A 26635-nucleotide genomic window follows, 5' to 3' on the forward strand; every position below is an offset into this window, starting at 1 on the left:
AATAAATAATCTTTCCATTGATGTATGGTTTGTTAGGATCGGACAATATTTGGCTGAGATACAACTATTTGAAAATCTGAGAAAATCGCCTTTAAAGTTGTCCAAATGATGTTCTTAGCCATGCATATTACTAATAAAAAATTAAGTTTTGATATATTTATGGTAGGAAATTTACTAAATATCTTCATGGTGTCATGAGTCCGGGTCCTGCGCTTCTCCCTGTCGCCACAGGAGGCCGCCATCTCCCGTAACCACATACACCTGTCACATCACACACACCGGTCACATCACACACACCGGTCACATCACACACACCTGTCACATCACACACACCTGTCACATCACACACACCTGTCACATCACACACACCGGTCACATCACATACACCTGTCACATCACATACACCTGTCACATCACACACACCGGTCACATCACACACACCTGTCACATCACACACACCTGTCACATCACACACACCTGTCACATCACACACCTGTCACATCACATACACTTGTCACATCACATACACCTGTCACATCACACACACCTGTCACATCACACACACCGGTCACATCACATACACCTGTCACATCACACACACCTGTCACATCACACACACCTGTCACATCACACACACCTGTCACATCACACACCTGTCACATCACACACACCTGTCACATCACACACACCGGTCACATCACACACACCTGTCACATCACACACACCTGTCACATTACATACACCTGTCACATCACACACACCTGTCACATCACACACACCTGTCACATCACACACACCTGTCACATCACACACACCTGTCACATTACACACACCGGTCACATCACATACACCTGTCACATCACACACACCGGTCACATCACATACACCTGTCACATCACACACCTGTCACATCACACACACCGGTCACATCACATACACCTGTCACATCACACACCTGTCACATCACACACACCTGTCACATCACACACACCTGTCACATTACATACACCTGTCACATCACACACACCTGTCACATCACACACCTGTCACATCACATACACCTGTCACATCACATACACCTGTCACATCACACACACCGGTCACATCACATACACCTGTCACATCACACACACCTGTCACATTACATACACCTGTCACATCACACACACCTGTCACATCACACACACCTGTCACACTCATTACACCCGCAGCTGTTCCCCATTGCCACGGACTATATAGTCTCTCCTCTCCCACCACTCTGCCTGGTTGCATTATTTGTTATTTGATGTGTTTTGGTTTGTAGTGTTTGCTCTGGTCTGGGATACATGCACTGCGTTGCCGTTCGTATCCCAGTCCGTTACTACTTTGTTTTTTGCCGTGTTGGCATTTTGTTTGCATTAAAAGAGAGCCTTCCTTGCACTTGGACCCTGACTCTGTCTTTTCGCGGCGCTTCCTTCGCCGTTCCGTGACACATGGAACATGATCTTTACTTAATATCCAAATGATTTTTGGCATAAAAGAAAAAAATATAATTTTGACCCATTTTGTTACAATTTTGTTACAATGTATTGTTGGCTATTGCTACAAATATACCTGTGCTACTTATGACTGCTTTTATGCTCCAGGGTCACATACACACACATATATATGTATATATCCCTACTGAAGTCAGTCAATCAGATTTTAGGCAGATCTTGCTGTGTGCATCAGTTTGTGAGATTTGACTCATGGCATCTGCTCTTTGAATCCTAAATACTGCGTCTGCGCCTCCGTCATCAGCTGCTGATGAACCACGGCTGCGTCCATGATGGAGCTTCCCAGCGGGTCCTGGATGATCGGCCTTCCCTCCGCAGGCTTCACCATGCTTCGTCCCGGGGCTTGAGGGTTCTCTATCCCGCTGAGGGTCCTGCCCACAGGAAGTGACATCACAGGTTCACCTGCAGCTTTACCTGGGATCATTTGAGTTGGTGATTCACAGCTGTATTCTGAATGTCTCTCTCCATTCACTTCCTCCAACTGAAAAGACAAATACTGGATAAAACAGTCCATGTTTAATTATATTAAATGATTATTAATGATACTTTTTGACACTGAATGTCTTATTTATTCTCCTTTCTCATTTAGCCATTAGTTCAACAGATACATCTAATGCTGTGTTGCTTTAGTACTATAATAAATAATGCTAATATAACACTGCATCGATGGTAAATTGAATAAATATTATTAATAATAAATAAGTTAATTTATTAATAAAATAGTACTGCTGTCAAACGATTAATTGTGATTAATCGCATCCAAAATAAAAGTTTTTGTTCACATAATATATGTATGTGTATTGTGTATATTTATTATGTTTATATAAATACAAACACATGCATGTATATATTTCAGAAAAATATGTTTATATATTAAATATATTTATTTATAATATAAATTATATGAATATAAATATAGACATGTAAATGCATGTAAATATTTTCAAAATATTTACTGTATGTGTGTATTTATATATATATACAGTAATAAATATACACAGAACACACATATATTACGCAAACAAAAACGTTTATTTTGGATGCGATTTATCGTGACTAATCATTTGACAGCACTAATAAATAGTATTTATAAATTATTAATTGTAATTTATTAATAATAGTGCAAGTTTATAATATTAGAAGTAATTTATTAATAGTATTCATTAATATTTTGCTTGTATTTATATAATTAAAATGTAATTTTAGTTTAGGTTTTAGTGTTTTGTTATGTCTTTTTGTTATTTTTTTGTTTATATATATATATATATATATATATATTGGTTTCTGTTATTTATTCATTTTCATTAATTTATTAAAACATTATTTTTTTATTTCAGCTTTAGTTTTAGTAAAGTATTTGCAAATGCTAATTTTTTTTTAATATTATTATTTTGCTTATGTTTAAGTTGAATTTTTTGTTTTATTTGAAATACTAAAAATGTAATAAGGCGACATTTAAAATTTTCTTCGTTTTTCATATAATATTTATATTCTATTTTAGCTTTACTTCAATCAATGGAAATGTTTCTATAGGGTTAGTTTTAGTTTTTTAGTTTTACTTCAACTTATACTTTTTTTTTTCCATTTAGTTGCCAAGGCAAAATTTCTCATTTTCACTTAAGTTTTTTTATTTCATGTAATATTCATATTTTATTTGCCTTTAGTTTTTGGTTAACAATAGCAATACTGATTCAGTGCTGATTATGCTGCATAAGTTGCTTCATCTCTGATGCCTTTATAGGCAGCTCGCTATGTAGCTGGTCTAATTACCTCAGCACAGATGGGTTCTGGCAGTCCAGCGGATGTTTGTCCTCTGTCTTCCAGTTTAAAAGTACTAGGAAAAAAGCAGCAGAACATCTGAAGTGATTGCCTAAGAAAAGATCTAACATACCTATCTGTCTTAAAGCTTACCAAGACGTGCTGGAGAGCGGAGCGTCACAGTTCACCGGTGACCCCAGCGGCCCGAGACTCTGGAAGAGAAAACACAGAAGTAGCTGAAGTCTGTGCAAATGTGCATGATGTTGATGGGTGGGACCTTGTTTTGATCTGAATCAAAGCTTAAAAAGAGTCGACAACTTCCTTTCTTATCCCATGAGATGAGATGATTGAACATTCTGAAATGAACTTTTGGCCACACTTGAACTGAGAAGAAAATTCAGCACAATCAGTGATGAAACCATATTTTTCATCAGTTATTTAGCATTTTGTTGAATTTGCTTTGCGTTATTCTTTATATCAATATTTATTCATATTCTGAATGACCTTGTAGCTTGGTTAAACTTGTGGCTACACCTGAACCGAGAATAAATGCCTTGAAATCCAGGAAACCGTATTTAGCATTAATCTTAATCCAAAATATTTTTTCTCCATTAATTATTTAGTGTTTTGTTGTATTTGCATATATCTGTTATAGTGTTTTTTTTAGCATTATTTAAACATTTCAGACTTATTTTGATACAGAATACAGAAAATGCATGTTTCAAATATTATAATTATCAATTATTATAAAATATTAAATTGACTTTGTAATTGTTAATAAATAATAGTAATAATAATTTAACTATTATAGCATTTATTAAAATGAATTATGAACTAGCTTACTTAAACATCCTACAATTAATTCAATTAAAAAAAAATTAAAAATATTTATTTAGCATCAGTTTTAATACAAAACATTTTTTCCCCATGCAAAGAAGTTATTTTTTGCATGGCAAGTGTTTTGTACCTGTGCTGTTATTTTAGTAATATTTAATTCAGTTCAATTTAAATTAATTGTTTATTTGTATAGTGCTACATACCATTTCAATGCAATGATCTATTAATAAATCTATTAATTAAATAAATTATTGCATTTATTGATATTCTGAATGAGCTTTTAGTTTGGGTAAACATCCTAAGATTAGCTTTTATACCCATGCTGTATATTTTGCATAAATTTTAATGCTAAATATTTGTTTTACCCCTATGCAAATGAGTTATTTAGTTTATTTTCGAAGTTGCATTGCATGATTTGTATTTATAGTTTTTGTATTGTCTGTACCTGTGCGGTGGCTCCGTTAGACGGCAGCGCCGGAGGAACCTGCTCTTTCTCTTTAGGATTCGGCGACTGACGCTTCCTGATGATGTACTCGTAAGTGCTGATGCCCTGAGACACTGAGACACGACACAGAGTGAACAGAAGCTGGTGTCTGCCTTTAAAGCTGGGTAACACAGGGCTCAAACTCACATAAGTAAATGTGGAAGCACAGTAAGTGGCAGAGCAGCAGGAGAGCAGCCAGAGCCAGCAGGACGGTGATGAAGGCCAGCGCCAGCAGACCGATGGAGCTCGTCTCTAAAGGAGCCGCCGGCAGGAAAACCAGCCACGTGCCGTTGCCTTTCACAGCTGCCAGAGAAATTACCCATGACAAAATGAGAAATTAGAGCCATACACTGCAAAAAAACCCATTACTTGCTCACTATTTCAGTCTATTAAACATCTAAACAAGATACATTTACTTGAAAATCAAAATGACTGTAGATATTTAGTCTTGATTTCTGAAAAAATTAAGTGAGTTTATGTTTAAAACGGGAAAAATATCTGCCAATGGGTAAGAAAAATAAATTAAACCAATAGCAGATTTCTTGTTTATTGCATTTACAATAAATATAAACAAATTTAAAGCAAAACAGAAATATAAAAAAACTAAATTACTAAAGGCTAATTCAAAATTTTAATGGTATTTAAATAGGATATAACAATATACAAATAATACTAAATCCAGAATTGGAATGAATATTAGATATTTAGTCTTGTTTTCTGACAAATGTATTAAAATTAAGTGAGTTGGTGTAAGAAAAATCAACTTAAATAGACCAATGGCTGATTTTTTCGGTTTCAAACATAAATTTGCTTACTTTTTTTAATAACAACATATTTAATACAAAGGAAGAAAAGAGTTTTAATAAGATTAGGTAAGATTTTTAAAAATGTTTTTGAAAGTAGTCTCTTCTGCTCACCAAGGCTACCTTTATTTGATCCAAATACAGTCAAAATATTTAAAAAGTAATAACAACTGTTTTCTATGTAAATATATATGTTAAAAAGTAACTGATTTCTGTGATGCATATTCATATTACTCCAGTTTCAGTCACATGATCCTTCAGAAATCATTCTAATATGCTGATTTGCTGATTTCTGATTATTATCAGTGTCTTTACTGTCACTTTTGATGAATTCAATGCATCCTTGATGAATGCAAGTATTAATTTCATGGGTTGATGAACTGGAATTGAGTCCGGAGACACGGCAGGTCTTACTCTGAAACTGCGGCGCGGTGCGCAGGACAGCGGGATTCACATAGTGCTCAATGAAGACAAACAAGACCACAAGAATGAGGAGGATCATCCCAATAACAGCAGAGGAAATGGTTATGAAAAAGAACCTGGGGAAAAAAATACAATGTTTCCTATAGGAAACCTCTCAGCCACTGTCAAACATCTTTAAAGAAGCAAAAATATGCAAATGCTGCTTCTACATTTGTGTTATCAAATGGCACTTCTGCTCACCAGTAGTTCCTTCCTCCCACACAGTTGTTCAGCCATTTGCAGTGATGGTCGAAGTCTGCGATGCATTTGTTGCAGGTGCTGCAGTGTTTGGCTTTAGGTCCGCTGTGAAGGGAAATGCTGATTATTCACTAAAGCAAACCGTTTGGACGTTTATCTGGACAAAAGACATTTATATATCAGAGCTGTGTCACATTCACAAATAAACTGAGAATTTCAAAATTTTAATTGAGGTAGAAAACAAGATTATGAATAGAATTTCAGAAAATAAATCTAAAATGGAACATTGTTGTCTAAAACTATTGTTTTTGTTAATAAAATAAAGCTGAGATAAAATATACTATATGATAAAACTTATAAATGCCTTAAAAAAAACTGTATAAATGCTGCCTTGTCTACTAAATGAAATAAACGTTGGAGTTTACTCACTAAAATACAGAAGCGTATTGCATTCACTTGAGGAAAAAAAATCTACTCTGTTTTTCTGAATTAAGGAGTTAATTATATCAGAATTACGAGATAATTTTTAAAGAAAAAAACTATTTTTGCTCTGTTTTTCTGAATTACGAGATAATTTTTCATTAAAAAAAGTTTTTGCTCTGTTTTTCTGAATTAACGAGTTAATTATCTCAGAATTACGAGATAATTTTTCATTAAAAAACGTTTTTGCTCTGTTTTTCTGAATTACGAGATAATTTTTCATTAAAAAACGTTTTTGCTCTGTTTTTCTGAATTAACGAGTTAATTATCTCAGTATTACGAGATAATTTTTAAAGAAAAAAGAAGTTTTTGCTCTGTTTTTCTGAATTACGAGATAATTTTTCATTAAAAAACGTTTTTGCTCTGTTTTTCTGAATTAACGAGTTAATTATATCAGTATTACGAGATAATTTTTAAAGAAAAAAGAAGTTTTTGCTCTGTTTTTCTGAATTACGAGATAATTTTTCATTAAAAAAGTTTTTGCTCTGTTTTTCTGAATTACGAGATAATTTTTCATTAAAAAAGTTTTTGCTCTGTTTTTCTGAATTACGAGATAATTTTTCATTAAAAAAGTTTTTGCTCTGTTTTTCTGAATTACGAGATAATTTTTCATTAAAAAAGTTTTTGCTCTGTTTTTCTGAATTACGAGATAATTTTTCATTAAAAAAGTTTTTGCTCTGTTTTTCTGAATTACGAGATAATTTTTAAAGAAAAAAAGTTTTTGCTCTGTTTTTCTGAATTACGAGATAATTTTTCATTAAAAAAGTTTTTGCTCTGTTTTTCTGAATTACGAGATAATTTTTCATTAAAAAAGTTTTTGCTCTGTTTTTCTGAATTACGAGATAATTTTTCATTAAAAAAGTTTTTGCTCTGTTTTTCTGAATTACGAGATAATTTTTCATTTAAAAAAGTTTTTGCTCTGTTTTTCTGAATTACGAGATAATTTTTCATTAAAAAAGTTTTTGCTCTGTTTTTCTGAATTACGAGATAATTTTTAAAGAAAAAAAAAGTTTTTGCTCTGTTTTTCTGAATTACGAGATAATTTTTCATTAAAAAAGTTTTTGCTCTGTTTTTCTGAATTACGAGATAATTTTTCATTAAAAAAGTTTTTGCTCTGTTTTTCTGAATTACGAGATAATTTTTAAAGAAAAAAAAAGTTTTTGCTCTGTTTTTCTGAATTACGAGATAATTTTTCATTAAAAAAGTTTTTGCTCTGTTTTTCTGAATTACGAGATAATTTTTCATTAAAAAAGTTTTTGCTCTGTTTTTCTGAATTAACGAGTTAATTATATCAGTATTACGAGATAATTTTTAAAGAAAAAAAAAGTTTTTGCTCTGTTTTTCTGAATTAACGAGTTAATTATCTCAGAATTACGAGATAATTTTTCATTAAAAAACGTTTTTGCTCTGTTTTTCTGAATTAACGATTTAATTATATCAGTATTACGAGATAATTTTTAAAGAAAAAAAAAGTTTTTGCTCTGTTTTTCTGAATTACGAGATAATTTTTAAAGAAAAAAAAAGTTTTTGCTCTGTTTTTCTGAATTACGAGATAATTTTTAAAGAAAAAAAAAGTTTTTGCTCTGTTTTTCTGAATTACGAGATAATTTTTCATTAAAAAAGTTTTTGCTCTGTTTTTCTGAATTACGAGATAATTTTTCATTAAAAAAGTTTTTGCTCTGTTTTTCTGAATTAACGAGTTAATTATATCAGTATTACGAGATAATTTTTAAAGAAAAAAAAAGTTTTTGCTCTGTTTTTCTGAATTAACGAGTTAATTATCTCAGAATTACGAGATAATTTTTCATTAAAAAACGTTTTTGCTCTGTTTTTCTGAATTAACGATTTAATTATATCAGTATTACGAGATAATTTTTAAAGAAAAAAAAAGTTTTTGCTCTGTTTTTCTGAATTACGAGATAATTTTTAAAGAAAAAAAAAGTTTTTGCTCTGTTTTTCTGAATTACGAGATAATTTTTCATTAAAAAAGTTTTTGCTCTGTTTTTCTGAATTACGAGATAATTTTTCATTAAAAAACGTTTTTGCTCTGTTTTTCTGAATTAACGAGTTAATTATATCAGTATTACGAGATAATTTTTAAAGAAAAAAAAAGTTTTTGCTCTGTTTTTCTGAATTAATGACTTAATTATCTCGTAATTCTGAGATAATTAACTCGTTAATTCAGAAAAACAGAGTAGATTTTTTTTCCTCAAGTGAATGCAATACGCTTCCGTACTAAAATGACTAAAATTTAAATAAAAAAAAGCTAAACAGAAATATAAAAAATAACAAAAATTATTTAAGCCCACAAAAAATTGCTCTTTATTTAACTGCAATTAAAATTAACACTGAAAATATAAAAATAAATTATAATTCAAAATATAAATAATTACTACAATAGTATATAAAATACTAACACTGAAATGGAATGAAATTTATTAAACAAAAATGAGAAATGTTGATTTGGCTACTAACTGAAATAAAAGTTTAAACTGAATCACTAAAATTACTAGAACTATTAATAAATAAAAATAAAAATAAAGTTAAATAGAAATATTTAAAAAGAATAATAAAAATGACAAAAGCATATTAAAAGCATTACTAAAACTTTGACAGTTTTAAACAAATTGTAATTAAATTAAAAATATAAAAATAAAAGAAACAAAATGTTAATAAATATTCCATTAGCACACAAATAATACTAAACTAACACTGAAATAGAATTAAACTCCTGTAAGTAGTTTATTATATTATATTATAAACTGAAATATAAAAATAAAAGATAATTCAAAATATTAAATAGAATGTATGTTATATTATAAACTGAAAATATCTAAAATATAAAAATAAAAGCAAATTAAAAAATATGAATAAATACTGTAATAGTATATAAATAATGCTGAAATTGAATGCAATTTCTGTAAGTGTAGTTTATATTATAGTTGAAAGTCAACCACTCATGAATTAAAAGGAAGCAGATTCCAATTCTATTGTTTCTCGATGGGTTTCAGTACGTACACGTCCACCTCACACAGCGTGCAGTGCAGATTGTGGATGACGTGCTGATGTTTGGTGTTGTCAAACACAGGCATAGGGCTGGAGTAATCCTTCCTCCTCTGAACGCTCAGATCTGCGGGGTCGATCGTCACCGCCGTCACGTGAGTCACCAAATGCAGAACAAACGCTGTGCCGATCAACTAGACCTGAAGTGTGAAGGTTCAACAACAGTGCAAACAAACACCACACTGATTCAGATCTCAGCTGTCTGTCTGACTGCATCCTCCAATTATCTGCACAAACACACGCTGCTGACATCAGCCTGTAATTGAGCTCACGCTGCTGTCTGAAGAGGCGCTGAGGAGGCCTGTTTGCTCAAATGAAGAAACCATGATTCACTTGTTCATGACTTGGATAAACTCATCTCATTCGTCTATGTTTGGGTCTGCATGCAATCGGCCGAGACAATGCAACAGAAATAATGTCTATTTATTATCTTTGTACATTCAGTGTTTTTGCAGTGAAGTGTTTGGGAAACCCTCGTTATTTTGGCAATGCAAAAATTACACACTTCTGCTCAGTATAATTAGATTTTTATAACAGAACTGGCTGTAAACTTTTAAAAGTTTTAAAATTCTAAATATTAATAAATATTACAATAGTATATAAATAATCCTAAAATATAATTGAAATGGAATGCTGTATTATTGTATTGTATTATATTATAATTAGTGCTGTCAAACAATTAATCGCATCCAAAATAAAAGTTTTTGTTCACATAATATATGTCTGTGTGCTGTGTATATTTATTATGCATCTATAAAAGCACACACATACAGTATATATTTAGAAAATATTTTACATGTTTATATTTATATTCATATAATTTATATTATATATAAATATATGTATTATATAAACATAAGATATTTTTCTAAAATATATATATGCATGTGTTTGTATTTATATTTACATAATAAATATGCACAGTACACATACATATATTATGTAAACAAAAACTTTTATTTTGGATGCGATTAATTGTTTGACAGCACTAATTATATTATATTATAAACAAAAACTATAAAAATAAAAGCTAATTCAAACAATAAATAAATATCATATATAAATAATACTGGTTGCCCTCATTATTTTGCCAGTGCAATATGGCGCAACACATTTCTGCTTAGTATAATTGGATTTTTATGGCAGCACTAAATATAAACTTAAAATAAAATTAAAACGAAAATTAAAAGTTCATTCAAAATATTAAAACATTAAAATAGTATATAAATAATCATAAAATAACACTGAAATAGAATTAGACTGCTGTATTTATTAACTGTGTAGTTATTATTATATTATATTATATATAAAATACACAATATTGCCAAAAGTATTGGCACCCCCTTCTAATGAACTGGTTTGACTACTTTAGTAATTTCTAAGAGTACAAATCTTAATGTTTAAGCATATAATGATATTCTTGGGAATTGTGTTCTAATTTTATAGCAATTGTTTGGACAGAACCCTTTTCTATTCTAACATGATAGTGTCTCTGTGTATAAGACACGGTTCAAAGACATGATTGATTGAGTCAGTGTGGAAGAACTTGACTGATCTGCAGAAAGCCAAGTCCTGATCCCAGCTGAACACTTCTTGTGTGACTTTATATGCAGACCTTGAGCCAGAAAATCATCACCAAACACCAATGACTTGTACATGCACTATATGGACAAAAGTATTGGGACACCCCCTTCTTTGGAACAGAAGAAGGCACTAACAAAACTGTGGCAACAAAGCATAATTCATGCATTTAAAAATTATATTTCTATCTGTTGCAACAGTTTTGGACGTGTCTAAAATGGATGTACCAATATGTGTTATAAGACCCATAAGTCATTGTACATATGGGTACAGTCCAAAATATATATATGGGTACAAACAAAAATATATAAAAATAAAAGATATAACTATTAATAAATACTACAATAATATATAAATAATACTGGTTGCCCTCATTATTTTGGCAATGCAATGTTATGCAAAAATTACACACTTCTGCTTAGTATAATCAGATTTTTATGGCAGAACCGAATGTAAACAATGCCAGTACTCGGTAAAAATAATTTAATTCAACATAAAAGTCAGTTTTCTGCCTTCATTTTTTTAAAAGTATAATCAAATTGTCATTTCAACTAATTTTTTAAAATCTTCCCTAGTTGAAAAAATAATGTTGATACTGGTTAAATTATTTTGAAGAGTTAAAGAAATGGAAAAAAATTCGACACTATGATCTCATGATGTTTTACAGTGTGTTTTGTGATCAGAATCACTTCCATGAAACGTTTCTGTTTTTGTGGATTGTTTGTAAAGGATACGGCGTACGCTGCAAAGCTCCACGGCGCCGGCAGAAGAGGCACGTAGATGCCGAAGCCGACGATGGCCATGAAGCTGTAGACGAGCCAGGCGAGGAGCTGGAAGCTGTGCAGTGGCAGAGACCAGCCATTGATCCTGGAGTGAAGCGACAGAGAAAACAGCTCATTTCTACTGCCGGCGCTCTGCGGGGCCGTCCGTCTGCGGTGTCGCCCGAAGCAGTTCAGCTGCAAACACACACAAACAAACACTCTTCATCAATACAGCTAGATCATATGTGACCCAGCACCACAAAACCAGTCATAACGGTCAATTTTTGGAAATTGAGATTTATGCATCATCTGAAAGCTGAATAAATAAGCTTTCCATTGATGCTTGCTATAAGTTTGATTCCAACATATAATCATTGCTGTTAATAGTGTTCACCGTCTGTTTGATTACATGACATTAACTAACTGCTTGATTTTTACCGTACATTTCTGCCATATGGACATTAACTTGAGATGGTCACCACTGATAAACCATTACTAAATATAATGTAGAAACTTTAATTTTCTATAAAGCTGCTTTGCAATGATTTGCATCGTGAAAAGCGCTATACAAATAAACTTGAATTTAATTGAATTGAATGTATGGTTTGTTATGATCGGACAATATTTGGCTGAGATGCAACTATTTGAAAATCTGGAATCTGAGGGTGCAAAAAAATCCAAATATTGAGAAAATCTCCTTTAAAGTTGTTCAAATTAAGTCCTTAGCAATGCATATTACTAATCAAAAATTAAGCTTTGATATATTTAAAGGAAATGTACAAAATATCTTCATGGAGCATGACTTTTACTTAATATCCTAATGATTATTGGCATAACTGAAACATGTATAATTTTGACCCATACAATGTATTGCTGGCTATTGCTACAAATATACCTGTGTTACTCATGACTGCTTTTGTGCTCCAGGGTCACATTTGAAAAAAAACAAACAAACAGAACTGTTCTGTAACCGATGCATGAAAGGCTAAATCATTGTGCTTCGAGTCTCTTCAACCCGAACAATGAAACATTTTAAACCACTCTGCCTGACATCATTATGTTTGCTTGACAAAGCTGCTGCTGTCAGTAGCCTCCTGCCCTTGAGTTACAGTTTCTCTCCAAAAGCCCCAACCTGAGACCAAAACGTCTAAATGCAACTCCTACACTAGGATTTCCTTTGAAACGAACGGCTAGTGAATTTCACATAAGATTTACAAAGAAACAGCAAGTAACACATTAAATTAAGCAAGAAATCCTGAAGTAGAAAGACTGAAATAGTATTTTCTCTTAGTAGGCCTATTCCATCTTTGGTTTACTTACGAGTTTGAAAAATCATTTTGACACCTAAAGCATTCTGCCTCTTATCTTATAAAATCCCATTTATCCTATTATTTCATTTAATCCTATCCATCCAATGTCTGTCTGTCTGTGTATCTATCTAGCTATTGCCTAGCAACACTAAAACACATTTGCAACTGCCTAGAGACCACTTAGCAACCGGTAACCAGCATCAACATCACTCGGCCAACAAGAACCCCTTAGCAATAACTTGCAAGCAGTGTTTAATTATATTACATTATATACTGAAAACTGAAAATAAAAGCTAATTCAAAATATGAATAAACACTAGAATTACTACTGTTAAAATAGCATTGAAATTGAATGAAACTGCTTTAAGTGTAGTTTGTATTATCATATATATATACACACACACACACACACACACACATATATATATATATACATTATAGTTAAAAAGTAAGGGTGGTAATATATCTAGAAATGCCATCTGACTAACCAATACAGAAATACTCACTAAAACAATACTACACATCAGTAACTGCCTAGCAACCACCTTATCAATCGACTAGAACACCTTAGAAACGATTTGCATTCAGTGTTGTTATATATTACTACAACTAAAACATTTACATTTATATTTAGTCATTTAGCAGACGCTTTTATCCAAAACGACTTACAAATGAGGACAACAGAAGCAATCAAGTCATTTAAAATCATTTTCGGTAACTGAAATAAAAAATATTCCATCAAAAACTTTTAAAAATCTTAAGGAAATGTAATGTTGCCTTGATAACAAACTGAAATAAATAAGTTGAAGTACTAAAATGACTAAAACAGCAATAAATAAAATTGAAAGTTAAACAGAAATATAAGAAGACTAATAAGAATGTCCCGAGTTCGAACCCCCCCCCCCCCTCACTTCCTGTCAGCTCTACAGGGTCCTATCATAATAAAAGCCAAAACGCCAAAAATAAATAATAAAAAAAAACTAACAAGAATATTGAGCATATAACGAAATAACTAAAACAAAACATGAAAATAAAAGCTCCAAATATAAATACTAAAATAATATTCAGTGCTATAATATTAAAACAACACATTTCCCCAAAAGCTTTAATAAACCCCAAATTATCCCTTGTTCTGTCTTCAGGCTTCAAAAGTCAACATTTTGTGTTTGTAAAGAGCTTCTCCTGTTGAACTCGAACAGATTTAATGTGTTGCAAATGTCATCATCATAAATGTAACCCGAAGAAGCTCTGAGGGACTCAAACATTAGTGAAAACAGTCTAATAATTACACAAAACCAGTGCTATTACCTTTTATACACAGAATAAAACCACTGCTACTTTATTTAACTTTTAATAACGCCACATTTAATACAACGTATACACATATAATAAAAATCAATAAATTTTCCACACAAGCATGAATAAAAAGCCACTTACATTCGTCATTGAACAGCTTCCAGCAGTTTTCTCTGAAAGTCATCTGCTGTTGATCATATGGATCTGTTGATACAGTTCTTCATCTCCTTCACAGTCCACTGTACAGCAGCAAAGCCTGTCTTAATATCCTATTTTAACGCTAACATATCTCACGTACCATATCAAATCCTTACAATATTAATTATTCGCCAATAAATAGGATAAAACATCTTCCCACGGCAGACGCGCATCTGACTTGAGCCGAATAAAATACAAACCACTACTGCGAAAGCGTATCTGTTGAATATTAATTATGTCATGCGTACGTCACGCTCAGGAACCTTCCAATGGCGAGCGGCAGCTCATGAATATTAAATGATCCAGCCGCACTTGGCGTCAAACAGCTCATGAATATTAAACAGAATAAATATGCGACTCGGCGCGTTCACTGTGGATACTGAAATGTGAACGCGCTTTTTACACTTTATTTGACGCTATTTATTAATTTTTTAAAACGCATATAAACAACAAAACAACGCTAAAAACATTTAAGAGGAAACTCAATCATGAAAGTGGATTTAAAACTTCTAAAAAGTGTGAACCATTGTTTGACTGTAATTTGATACAAGTCCAAACAATGTGAATACAATAAAACTACAGAACATGGAAGTTGTCAGGGGTGGAAGATTTTAACTGTTACCTAGTGACCACTAGGCCATGCAAAGCCAAATGCAAATGAGAGCTGTCCATGAATGCATGTGAGAGTTCAGCACATTTTAAGAGTTTTACACTGAAGGCAAATATCCAGAACATTTTCATATCTTAATTTAATGCATAAAATACTAAACTCCCAATTTTTTGCTTTTAGCTGTGCATTTAATGAATATGCACTGTGCTGCATAACAATGTAACTTTTTTCTTTTCTTTTTTAACATTTTAAATAAATTTGCATTTATATATATTTTTTTCATATGCATTTTTTTTTTTGGAAATCCAGTTTGAATCACTATTGTGCATGAAATGTGCTACAAAAATAAGCTTGCCTTTTATCACATCACAATGAAGTGAACATTGTGAATTTTAAATCATTTTTGTCACATCCCTCCTGCATTAAGCAATGACTTTAGATATTTATTTCCACCCTGTTCATTTTCTTTCTCTGTGCAAACTTAATGTTTGGCTTTTCAGTTTTGTGCACTAAGCAGTTCTGTCACTTTGTTGCGTTGCTGCTTGTAAAATGACTCCTGAAGCAAAACCATTTGAGAACCATAGTGATATTTGGACAAAGGGTTTAGAGGATGTGAAGTGCTACTTCCTAAAGTTCACGAGGTAAAAAAAGAGAAGCAAACCTACACATTAATGTGAGTTTAAGGTAAAGCACTGCTGCAGATCAAAGCTGTGGTCAGGGGAAAAAACACTTTTAACAACCATATAAAAAGGGAATCAGATACAGAGCTTTTATTTAAAAACAAGCACGTGATGCAGTGAATCTGTACAAGCTTACAGCACATAATTACAGCGTGTCACATCAGCTGTTAGCCGTGGATCCAGGCTCTGGAGACTGAAGAAACTCATACGGGTCCTGAACCATCTCTGTCTGATCTCCAACACCCAGATGAGGTGAACTTCCTGATCACAGTGAGCAAACAAACGAGGTTAATATACAGAATATTAAGATCTCTTTTAACCCTATAATGCTACTGTATCATATTTGATACACATGATGACCCCTGGCGTATGAGCAAAACGTCACACGATCTACTGCATGCCGTCTGTTGTCTGATTGATGGAGTTTTTATCCAGTAAAAGCTCTTTTAGTGTAATTGTACAAACGTCCAGCTTCTCATGTCTTTTTGCTGTCAAATCTGATTTTTATCAAGTAAACATCAGAATAACTGCAGTAATATGTCCAGATGAACACTTACTGGACTGAAGCAGCTCAGCTTTACTTGATTCTCCATCAGTCATTTTTTAGAGAAATCAGTGCGTCTCAAATCTGATCATCAGGATCTTTTGAGGAGCGTTTGTTTCCAGAAGCTGTACTTTCACTGTTCCTCAGCGGAGGAATGATCTTCACAAGCCTCCAAAACATCTCACATCTTCTGAGGAGCGTTTATTTCTTCATCTCTCAATCAGCATTGCATGTTTGGCTCATTTCAATGTCATTTTACTAAGACATATTATTGGTGATTTTGAGTGACAACTGATATTTATATAATTTTATGCCAATATCTGCTGTACTGTTATAAAGATCTCAATGATTTATATTACAAGCATCCGAATTTCATCATATTGCATCTGCAGCAAATTGCATATTTTTGCTGTTTTTTCCTCTATTCTCATATATGAGCCATAAAAGCCCGATGGATCAAATATTATCAACAAAAGTACATGCATGCAAACATTTGGGATTAAATTTTTTTTTTTTTTTTATAAAAGTTGAATGAACTGTTCCATAAAAAATATTAAAATAAATAAATAAAAAAATATTTTTCTGACTATTATTTCATAGAACTTACTTTTTTGGTCTTGTCAGGTTTTGCACAAAATTACCACACAAAATAAATTAATTAATGCCTGTGATGCATAAATTCTAAATATGACTCATATTTTTGCTCAGTTTGGGCCTCTGAATTAAATTAAACAGTTTTTGCTTCATATTCCCACTATATCAGACTATATGATCCATAAAAGCCTGATGGATCAAATACGATACTCAAAAAAAACAAAACATGCAAACTTTTGGAATTAAAAAAAAAACTGTTACATTAAAAAAAAAAAGAAAAAGAAAATGAATAATTTTTCAGATTATCATTTCATACAACTGACTTTTTGCTTTTTGGTCTTGTCATGTCTTGCACAAAATTATCACCTCCCAAAAAATGAATGGCTGTGAAGCATAAATTCTAAATACGACTCAGTACCTAAGTGGTGGTGATCCCGCTCTGAAGTGTTTGACAGAGACGAGAGATTGGAGGACGGTCGGGAGCCGACTCTGTCCACCGCTGCGTCCTGGAACTCCTGTAGGAGTTTGGCTGCATCGTCAAAGTGCTGATGACCATCTTCATGCTCCGGCTCCTTCTTCACACATTTACCTGCAGATCAGATAGATGATCAGCTAGAGCATCAGTAAACCAAACACAAGCAAAGCCCTGCACAGCCAGGAAGTTCTGATGTGTGATATATGACTCACCTAATGTGTTGAGCATATCTAGAGACACGTCTGGGTAGCTCTTCATGGACATGAAATCCAGCACTGAACCAGATTCCATGCCACTTCCATCTGTTCCCTGCAGAAACAGAGAAAATGTCATCAAATGGCACTTTAAGAGGTTTGAAACTTACAGCACGAAAGATAATAGATAGAATTCTTACCGGCATGTCACATAAACTAGATTTAGTGTCATCAATCGGCAAGTTTCTTTTCTGAAATAAAAAAACCCATGATATATTAATTTACAGTATATCATATTTCACACTGCTGTTTAAAAGTTTGGAGTGGGTAAGATTTTTTAAATGTTTTGAATTAAGTCTCTTCTGCTCACCAAGGCAGCATTTATTTGATCAAAAATACAGTAAAATTGTGAAATATTATCATATCTGCAGTCTTCATTACTGCAGTCTTCAGTGTCACATGATCTTCAGAAATCATTCTAATATGAAGATTTGCTGCTCAAGAAACATTTCTGATTATTATCAATGTTGAAAACAGTTGTGCTGCTCAATATTTTTAGGTAAACAATGACATTTTATTTTTCAGGATTCACAGATGAATCGAAAGTTCAACAGAGCAGAATTTATTTGAAATAGAAATCTTTTGTAACATTATAAATGTCTTTACTGTGACTTTTGATCAATTTAATGAATCCTTGCAGAATAAAAATAGAAATTGCTTTCATAAATAAAATAACAGAAGTGTTGCTGATAGTCAATGATCACAAAACCCTAAGAATGTTAAAAAAACCATAAAAAGTAGCAGGTCAAAAGAGACATTTTTGTTTATTTTAATACCTGTCGGATTTGGATGATGGCTTTCGAATGATCGCCAACCGTCATTTTATTTAGCAAATCATCCACAAGCCTTTTGGTAAAACTCCCACAACCCTTGACAAACTCCTGCAGACTGAAGCACACGCACACACAGAAAATCCCATCAAACAACAGAGTCCAATGCAACAGTGTTATAATGCTGATACACGGGTCTGATCTAAACACCTGAGAGCGCACTGGACCCCGGTCTCGTCTCCATAAGCCGAGTACAGCATGTCCATCTCCTCTGGAAGCAGGTCAGGATAGACAGAGTTGTTCTGAAGGGTCTGAGTGTTGTACGCGCTGCTCAAGAACGTCACTGAAACAAAACAACAGGACAAATTTGTTGGAGAGAATTTCTGTTTGTGATTTCTGATAATACTTAATGATTAAATTGCTGACTCTTCTAGCATTTTAGAGACAGTAATGTGATTCACAACCCTACAAATAACATAAATGCTTGAAAATGTTACCTTTGTGTCTCCTGTCGTCTTTAAAACCCAGCGAAGTCAGTCCAGGTATGAGCTTATTTGCCAAAGTGCTCAAATCTATAGGATGAGTCTCTTCCTCTGTAAACAATAATCAATATATACTTCAGACACATGATATGATTGCTCTACATAAACTTTCTACAACAAAGTCAGCAACCTTTCTGACATAAAGTGACATTTTTAAGCCTATTTGTTTTAATAAAAATGATGTTCAAATGTGAGTATCAAATCTGATCATCAGGTGTTTATTTCTTCATCTCTCAATCATCATTGCACTGCATTATATGTTTGGATCACTTCAATCTAATCTTAGTTAGACACATCATTGGAGATATAGAGTGATGACTGATAACTATATAATTTTATATAAGTATCTGCTATACTGTTTTAAAGGTCTCATTGATTCACATTACAAGCATCACAATTTCATGATTTTGTCAATATAAACATCATCTGCACCACATTTTTGCTTGTTTTTCCTCTGTACTGTCATTATATCACACTATGAGCCATAAAAGCCTGATGGATCAAATATGATACTCAACAAAAAACACACATACAAACTTTTTTTTAATATATATTTTGTCTAACAGTTCATTAAACTGTTTCAATTAAAATAAAAAGTTTTTTTCAGATTTTTTTATTCATTTGTCAGACTTTACAGGGTTGATTTTCTAAACACTGTGGATAATCACAATTATTACCACTTCAGCTATTTTTATACACATATATAGTCCGCTATATACAGTAGTAGACATTGATGCTCATACCATCTGCTTCAGGATCTTGATTTACCACATTGTAGATGAGGGAACCTTCAGAGTCCTTTTTAAGGTACCCAATCTACATGCAAAATAAAACAAATGTTCTGGTTAGGGGTAATAATCTATGGTAATATTGCAATAAACATTGCTTCTACAACAAGTCTACCACATTACACAAGTCTTGATTTGGTCGAGGGAACAACATATGGTACAGACCAGACAGAATCTGCTGATTGCTTATTGAATATTTAATTTAAATTTAATTTAAACTGAGAATATTATCTTATTATAAGATGAAAGCATTAGGAAATTATATAAATTATTAATTTTAATCCTCAGTTTGACCCACACTTGATTTAATCTTGGAAATAAACAGTTATCAGAGTTAAGAAAATAATAATAAAATGAAAAAGAAATATTTATGATTCTGCTTTTTTAATATTTCTTGGTCACGAAAGGGCAAGATTTATTCAATGCAACATTATCTTAAAGTACACTATTAAATTAGAATTTTAACATATTTAATAGACTTTTACATCACTTTTGATGATTTGATTATATGTTAATCAATTTTCCAGGCTTTGAAATCACAATTTTTAAATTCTGTGATATTTCTGACAATGGGAATCCTAAAAAGCTTAGACGTTCTTGCTTGCATTCATGAACAAAAGATGCTCTTTGAATCATGTTGACTTTAATCCTGATCACATAATTTGTAATGAAAAGTGTTAAATAAACAAAAGCACACTGCGTGCTCTCGGATGTTCATTTAAATCAAAGCTCATTTTGAACATCAAAATCTGTGAGTCAAATTGAGCTGTAACAGAAAGGGAGGAACTTTTATTTATTTAATACACAACAGGAGTTCATCATTTTTCATATTTAATATTGTACAAGTCTCTTTTGCTTTTTTGTGTAGTGTTGGTTTTTTATGGAAGCATATGGGTAGCAATATTCATTTTGAAAAGTAATATGCAAAATGGAAATATATTTCTATATTTAAATTTATATAATGGCAAATGTAAATTATACAGCATAATTTAATTTTCATTTTGGCATGTTCTGCAAGATTCCCCTTTCTGTCAAACATTTTATTGGACTGTCCAGCTTTTAATAAATGCAGAAAACTCTTTTATGAAGTGACCTCACGTAAAGAGTTATTTAGAATAATTTTGGCAGAAAAGAATTTGTATCATATGTTAATGTAAAAAATCTGTTTTTATTGTATTTGTTATACTTGTATTTTTTAATTGTTTTTGCAATGAAAATAGCCTAAGATGCTGACATGGCATTAAATAAATATATACTACTATTACTACTACTACTCATTTTCATTTTGCACTAAACATTGCACATATGCATGGGAAAATATCAATTTAAATACAAAACCACATTGCCATTTTGCATGTTACATTTCAAAATGAATATTGCTACCCATATGCTTCCATAATTTTTGGCAAATTGCATGACCCGCAACTCAAAAGTTGTACCCCGATTTTCAGCACACGTGTAAGACTTTGTGAGTGTAAGAAACGTGAGGTTATAGCTCGGCTGCACCTTAGAGTTTGGCATGAAGCGGTTGATTCGATCCCGCGCTTCATCCGCGGCGTGCTCCACCAGCGCCAACACATGCTCCTCCGCTGTGCTGTCCGTCACACTGCAGGCGTTGCCCTCCAGCTCATACAGATCACTAGACGAGCAACACATCTGCTCAATCACACACTCACAAACACCAGAAACATGCAAAAGCACTGCAGATCATCGCTTTACCTGATGATAGGCTCTTTTACAGGCTGCTTTTTGGACTTTTTGGGGTACTCTGTGTGGATGGGCAGGATCTCCGTCACCGGTTCCTCAGGCGTGATGTCGTCATCTCCCAAAATGGCAGCCTGCTGAGAGAAATCCATGTCCTGCATAAACGACATGCTGCGCTTCAAAGCTAACAGCCGCTCCTGTGAACAGAGCACAAATAGAGCAACACAGCACCCATTTACTCCTCCTGCGGGAGCCTCCTTAGGTTTGCCATGAGGATGGGAGACGCGGGACACCCAACACGGGATGGACTGAAATTAAGAAAGTGATTGGATGGTGGAAATACTCTCTGAATCCACAGAGCACTCGAGAAAAATTGATCATGCCACATCTCACTAATGCAATAAAATAACAGCGAGGGGATTAAAGTCTAAACTATTAAAGCATCCCACCTAATACTAAAAACAAACAGTTTTAGGATTTTGAAAAATTATTAAATTAGGAAGAAATAAGAAATTTTGCTTTAATATTTCTAGGTCACAAAGAACAAAATAGATACAATTATGTATCATCTTAAATTATATTTTAATGTACAGAATATAATATATTTTTTGCAACTACATAAGATATATTATATTGTATTATATATTCAATAACAATTTTAATATATTTTTCCACCACTTTTTGATATATATTTTTTACTTTTGAAGATTTTTAAATTAATTTTATATAATTTATTAATTTTGTCTATGAAAGTTCCAGGCTTTGCAATCACAACTTTAAAATTCCCTAATATTTCAGATGGTGGGAAAAAGTCAGCTTTCAGAACAAAAAAATGCTCTCAAATCATATTGACTATTATCCTGATCCTATAATTTGTAATGGAAAATATTGTATTTAACTTAAAAAGCATACAAAAAGAATAATTTTTACTAGTTTCATAGTTTTTGTATATATTATGAATCAGATTTTATTTTGATATTTTCTGTTTTAATTTGAATTTTAGTAAAAGTTTAGTAATTTTGTTGTGTTTTTGTCATTGCTATTATTATTATTTTTTTATTAGCTTTAGTTTGAGTTATTTTAGTACTTCAAGTTAAACTAAACGAAATTTGCATTAGCAGCTAGCTGAAATAAAACATAACAAAAAACATTTTTGTATGCTTTTAGTTAACTATAATAACCCTGTACCCCACTGCATATAAATCACACTAAGTTTTACCCAAGTATTTAGATTACTATAACCACACGCATCCGAATCGAATGGGAATGATGGCACGGATGAACTGGATGATGAACAACAAAGGCAGAAAATAACCAAAAGCAAACTGCATTAAAAATGTTACTTTGCTCATCATTTTGAATCCTGTGTGGAGAAGTTTCTTGGCGGCCTTGTAGTAAACGGTCTCCGGTCGGTTATAAACCATGGCGTTGTCACACATCAGCTTGAAGTCTGCCTGGAGAGTCACACATCAGATCCAAATCAGTTACGCTTTTATAGTTAAACGTCTTTTTAGTAAAGCCTAAAATAAAGACAAATGAAGATCAAAAGAGCAGGACACTTGCGTACCTTGAATTCTGTGATCGTTTTGTATTCGTTTGCATCGATTTTGTCCTTCATTGTGCTAAAGTCCATGGGATGTTTGATTATCATGGAGTATCCCGGTGCAATGGCGTCTGTCACCGGGAAGGCGAAGAATCCGTGTGGATCTTTCCTGTTGAGACAGAAACACTGTCCTTATATAATGCAGATATGAGGAAAGATTAGAATTACAATGCTTTTTCTGAGGCTCACCTCTGAAGCAAACGCAAGAAATGCTCCAAGAGCTGCTGGCGAGGGGTACATTCATTTTCTAGGAAAAAAGACAAACATAAACACAAAAAAATCACTTGTAGGTCATTTGTGACTCGCTTTGATGGATATCAGGGTTGTGCATCGTTCAGAGCTGAACTGATTTATTTGAATTTAAGGAATTGGAAACTGCTGAAAGAGTACATTTTACAACACTTTGTTTAAAATGGAGCCAAAAAATACTTATTTTTTAACTAAATTTAATGATTAGAATTTTATTTTCAATATCTCTTTTCATGGTAATATGGTTTTATTTTTTATTTATTAGTTGACTGCATTCGTTAAAATAATGGAAAATATTTCTAAAGCATTTATCGATCTTAGTTCATTTTCGACATTTACTAGTACATTATTAAAATAAAACATCATTAATGTACATGAACTAACAATGAACAGTTGTGTTTTAATAACTGTATTTAATGGTAACAGATAATAAATACTGTAAGCACTTGTAGTGCATTAATTAACATGAACTAAAAGTGAAAACTGGTGTCAATTTTAGTATGCTTTGTTCAAAATGGAGGCAAAAAATACTTGTACGATCATAACTCAATATTCATCATTTAACGATTTAAAATTCCATTTGTTAACATGAATTAATAATGAAAAATTCTTCTAAAGCATTTATAAATCTCAGTTAATGATTACATTTATTAATACATTATTAAAATAAAACATCATTAATGTACATGAACAGTTGATTTTTATTAGCTAATGTTAACAAATGAATAAATACTTAAAAAAATGTATTGCTCATTGGTTAATGCATTTACTAATGTTAACTAATAGGCCCTTATTGTAAAGTGTTATCATTTTCATAAGGTTTGGTATATAGTTGTACCTTGTTGAGTTCGACAGGCTCGTACGGGCCGATCCGCCTGCTGCTCCACTTCTACTTTCACTCCAGGATGAAATTCATCTGCTTCTGATTCCGATTCGAATTTGTCCCGCTTCCGCTTCTTCTCCTCTGGAACCACCTGAGGCACAACGTTCCTTTAGCAACAGCACTCAACTAACTAAGTATCCTCTGGATCATCATCATAACGCAGGCTTTTGATAGCTTTACCTCCACAGGCTTCGGCAGAGTGAACGGCTCCACTGGTGCACTGGCAGCGTTTTCTGACTGCTCTCTCACACGCTTTTTCTTTTTCTCCTCCTGGATCAAATACATACAGCATTTGTAAGATGAAAGGTAACTAGATTTAAAAAAAAATTTAATAAAAATAAAAAGTGAGTGGTTTTTGTCTTTGCAATCCAGTGTTATTTTAGTATAATTTAGATGCTATTACAAAATATATATTTTTTATATTTTTTTAAAATGTGTTAAATTTTTAGTAATTTTGTCGTTAATTTTTTTTTTAAACATAAATGTTGTTTTGGCAACTAGCTGAAATAAAAAAAGAAGTTTTATTTATATTTCAATTTTATTGTGTTATTGTTGAAGTTTATTTAAAGTAACAAAAATGTTTTTTATGGCTTTAGTTAACTATTACATCCCTGGTGGAACATTAAATATTATAGTTTTATTAATAGTTTGAATCAGCATTTGTTTTTAGATTTTCCATTTTCAGTATAATATTTGTTAAAGTTTTAGCAATTTTGTTATTATTGTTTTTAAATGTCTATATAGTTTGTATATAGTATGCATCTTGAATATTCTCATACTGTGCACAATATGGACTAAACAATTTGAGGAGCCATTCATGTCTAAATATGAGTGTTTAAGAGTTGATCTTTCACTCACCTTCCTCCTCCTCCTCTCCTCATCATCTGCATACTTCTTCTCCTTCTCCGATTTCTTCTTCTTCTTTTTTTTCTTCTCTTTGTGCCGCTCCCACTCGTGGTCAGAGCGGTCGTCATAGTAACTGGAGTCGTGTCCGGATCCGGAGAGCTCGGTCACTTCACTTCCGCCCACCTTGAGCACCAGCTTCAGGGGTTTATCCAGGGGTTTGTCCTCGTAGTCTGAAAAACGACACACAAAGCCATCAAGAGTCAGTTCGAAATTGAAGATTTTTTAGGTACATGAACAGACTTAATGACATTATTCTGCTGTTCTGGAGGAAATGTGCTGTGATGTCACTTCTCATTTACCTCTAGTAATAGACTACAAGGAGCATCACAAGATCAAACACACTATCTAGTGTAAATACAACAAGATACCCCCTGATAGTCCTGTTAAACTAACTACAGCAATAAAAACCCTCCAGAGGTGTGTATTTCCTACAATAATCATTTAGACCAGGGCTTTTCAAAATAGGGAACGGGGATAGGGTAACAAATGTAAAAATAATAATAATAATAAAGTAAATAAATAATAAAAAATAAAACAATAATAAAATAAAAATATAACAAATTAATAAATAATTTATTTAATTTAAAAAATATTATAAACTAACTAAATAAAACATTTTAAATAATAAATAAACCAAAATTATTTTAACTAAATAAATAACAGAAATAAGACTAAAATAATAATAAAAAAACATTTTGAGCAAAATAACAAATAAATTAATAATAGAAAATGTATTAAAGTAAATAAATGCTACATTTAACAGTACAGCACAGAGAGTAAATAAAACTAAACGTAGTATGAAAAAGAATGGAAACTAAATATTTTCCCAATAATATTCTACACATCTATAATATTATAATAGTGTCTTTAAACACACAAATATTGTAGGATGGAGGTCCTTAGAATCTAAAAATTGATTTAGAGAACGCCCAAAAGAAATAACCATGAATCCAAACGTATTATTTGTGTGTTTTTGTATGAATAAAACAGATATATCATGTATTTATAGACTGTTTGGAATAATAGACAGACTTGCAGAGCACTTCGAATGAATTAAAGCGATTTTCATGCATATTTAACGTTATTTTACCTCCTTCAACCTTTCTCCACTCGGGTCTGTGTTTCTTGTGCTTCTTGCCCATTTCTGTCTTTATTTATGTGGAAAAATCAGGTTTAATCTTGTAGAATTCGCGTATTTCTGTCCCGCTGCTACTCTTCGACACAACAAGCGACAACAACATTAGCAGATCCGGTTAACTTCCGGTTT

General features: G+C 32.4%; 2 protein-coding genes across 4 annotated transcripts; both read right to left on the reverse strand.

The window, feature by feature from the left end:
• Window positions 1-1078: 1078 nt before the first annotated feature.
• LOC306887037 (palmitoyltransferase ZDHHC11-like) lies at window positions 1079-14975 on the reverse strand. The gene is made up of 10 exons (XM_079444503.1): window positions 14710-14975; window positions 11936-12157; window positions 9576-9754; window positions 6081-6182; window positions 5832-5956; window positions 4762-4917; window positions 4576-4688; window positions 3447-3505; window positions 3306-3369; window positions 1079-2016 (listed from the first exon to the last, which is right to left on the reverse strand). Exons 1-10 carry the CDS (start codon window positions 14716-14718, stop codon window positions 1726-1728), a joined length of 1320 nt encoding a protein of 439 aa, XP_079300629.1. The 5' UTR covers window positions 14719-14975; the 3' UTR covers window positions 1079-1725.
• Window positions 14976-16121: 1146 nt separating this feature from the next.
• LOC306887889 (bromodomain-containing protein 9) lies at window positions 16122-26619 on the reverse strand. 3 transcript variants are annotated; one of them, XM_079445900.1, is made up of 17 exons: window positions 26459-26619; window positions 25321-25538; window positions 24643-24732; window positions 24418-24553; window positions 23520-23577; window positions 23295-23439; window positions 23071-23181; window positions 21743-21861; window positions 21530-21662; window positions 19979-20051; window positions 19191-19286; window positions 18904-19036; window positions 18700-18811; window positions 18064-18114; window positions 17882-17978; window positions 17613-17783; window positions 16122-16317 (listed from the first exon to the last, which is right to left on the reverse strand). In XM_079445900.1, the coding sequence occupies exons 1-17, from the start codon at window positions 26508-26510 to the stop codon at window positions 16217-16219; spliced, it is 1896 nt and encodes a 631-aa protein (XP_079302026.1). In that variant the 5' UTR covers window positions 26511-26619; the 3' UTR covers window positions 16122-16216. The 3 variants fall into 3 exon arrangements, with proteins under 3 accessions (XP_079302026.1, XP_079302025.1, XP_079302024.1); XM_079445899.1 differs by having other exon boundaries at window positions 21743-21864; XM_079445898.1 differs by having other exon boundaries at window positions 21743-22035.
• Window positions 26620-26635: the final 16 nt, after the last annotated feature.

This window comes from Barbus barbus (assembly GCF_936440315.1).
Source record: "Barbus barbus genome assembly, chromosome: 21".
Classification (NCBI taxonomy): Eukaryota; Metazoa; Chordata; class Actinopteri; order Cypriniformes; family Cyprinidae; genus Barbus; species Barbus barbus.

Excerpts from the sequence above, each read along its gene's own strand:
- LOC306887037 (XM_079444503.1), bottom strand. Across the intron at positions 5,957-6,080 it reads GTGGGAGGAAGGAACTACTG|GTTCTTTTTCATAACCATTT; the intron begins GTGAGCAGAAGT and ends TTTTTTCCCCAG. Across the intron at positions 3,506-4,575 it reads CTAACGGAGCCACCGCACAG|AGTCTCGGGCCGCTGGGGTC; the intron begins GTACAGACAATA and ends TTTCTCTTCCAG.
- LOC306887889 (XM_079445898.1), bottom strand. The coding sequence starts at position 26,510 with ATGGGCAAGAAGCACAAGAAACACAGACCCGAGTGGAGAAAGGTTGAA. Across the intron at positions 24,733-25,320 it reads AGGAGAGGAGGAGGAGGAAG|GAGGAGAAAAAGAAAAAGCG; the intron begins GTGAGTGAAAGA and ends TATTTGATCCAG. Across the intron at positions 17,784-17,881 it reads AGATATGCTCAACACATTAG|GTAAATGTGTGAAGAAGGAG; the intron begins GTGAGTCATATA and ends TCTGATCTGCAG.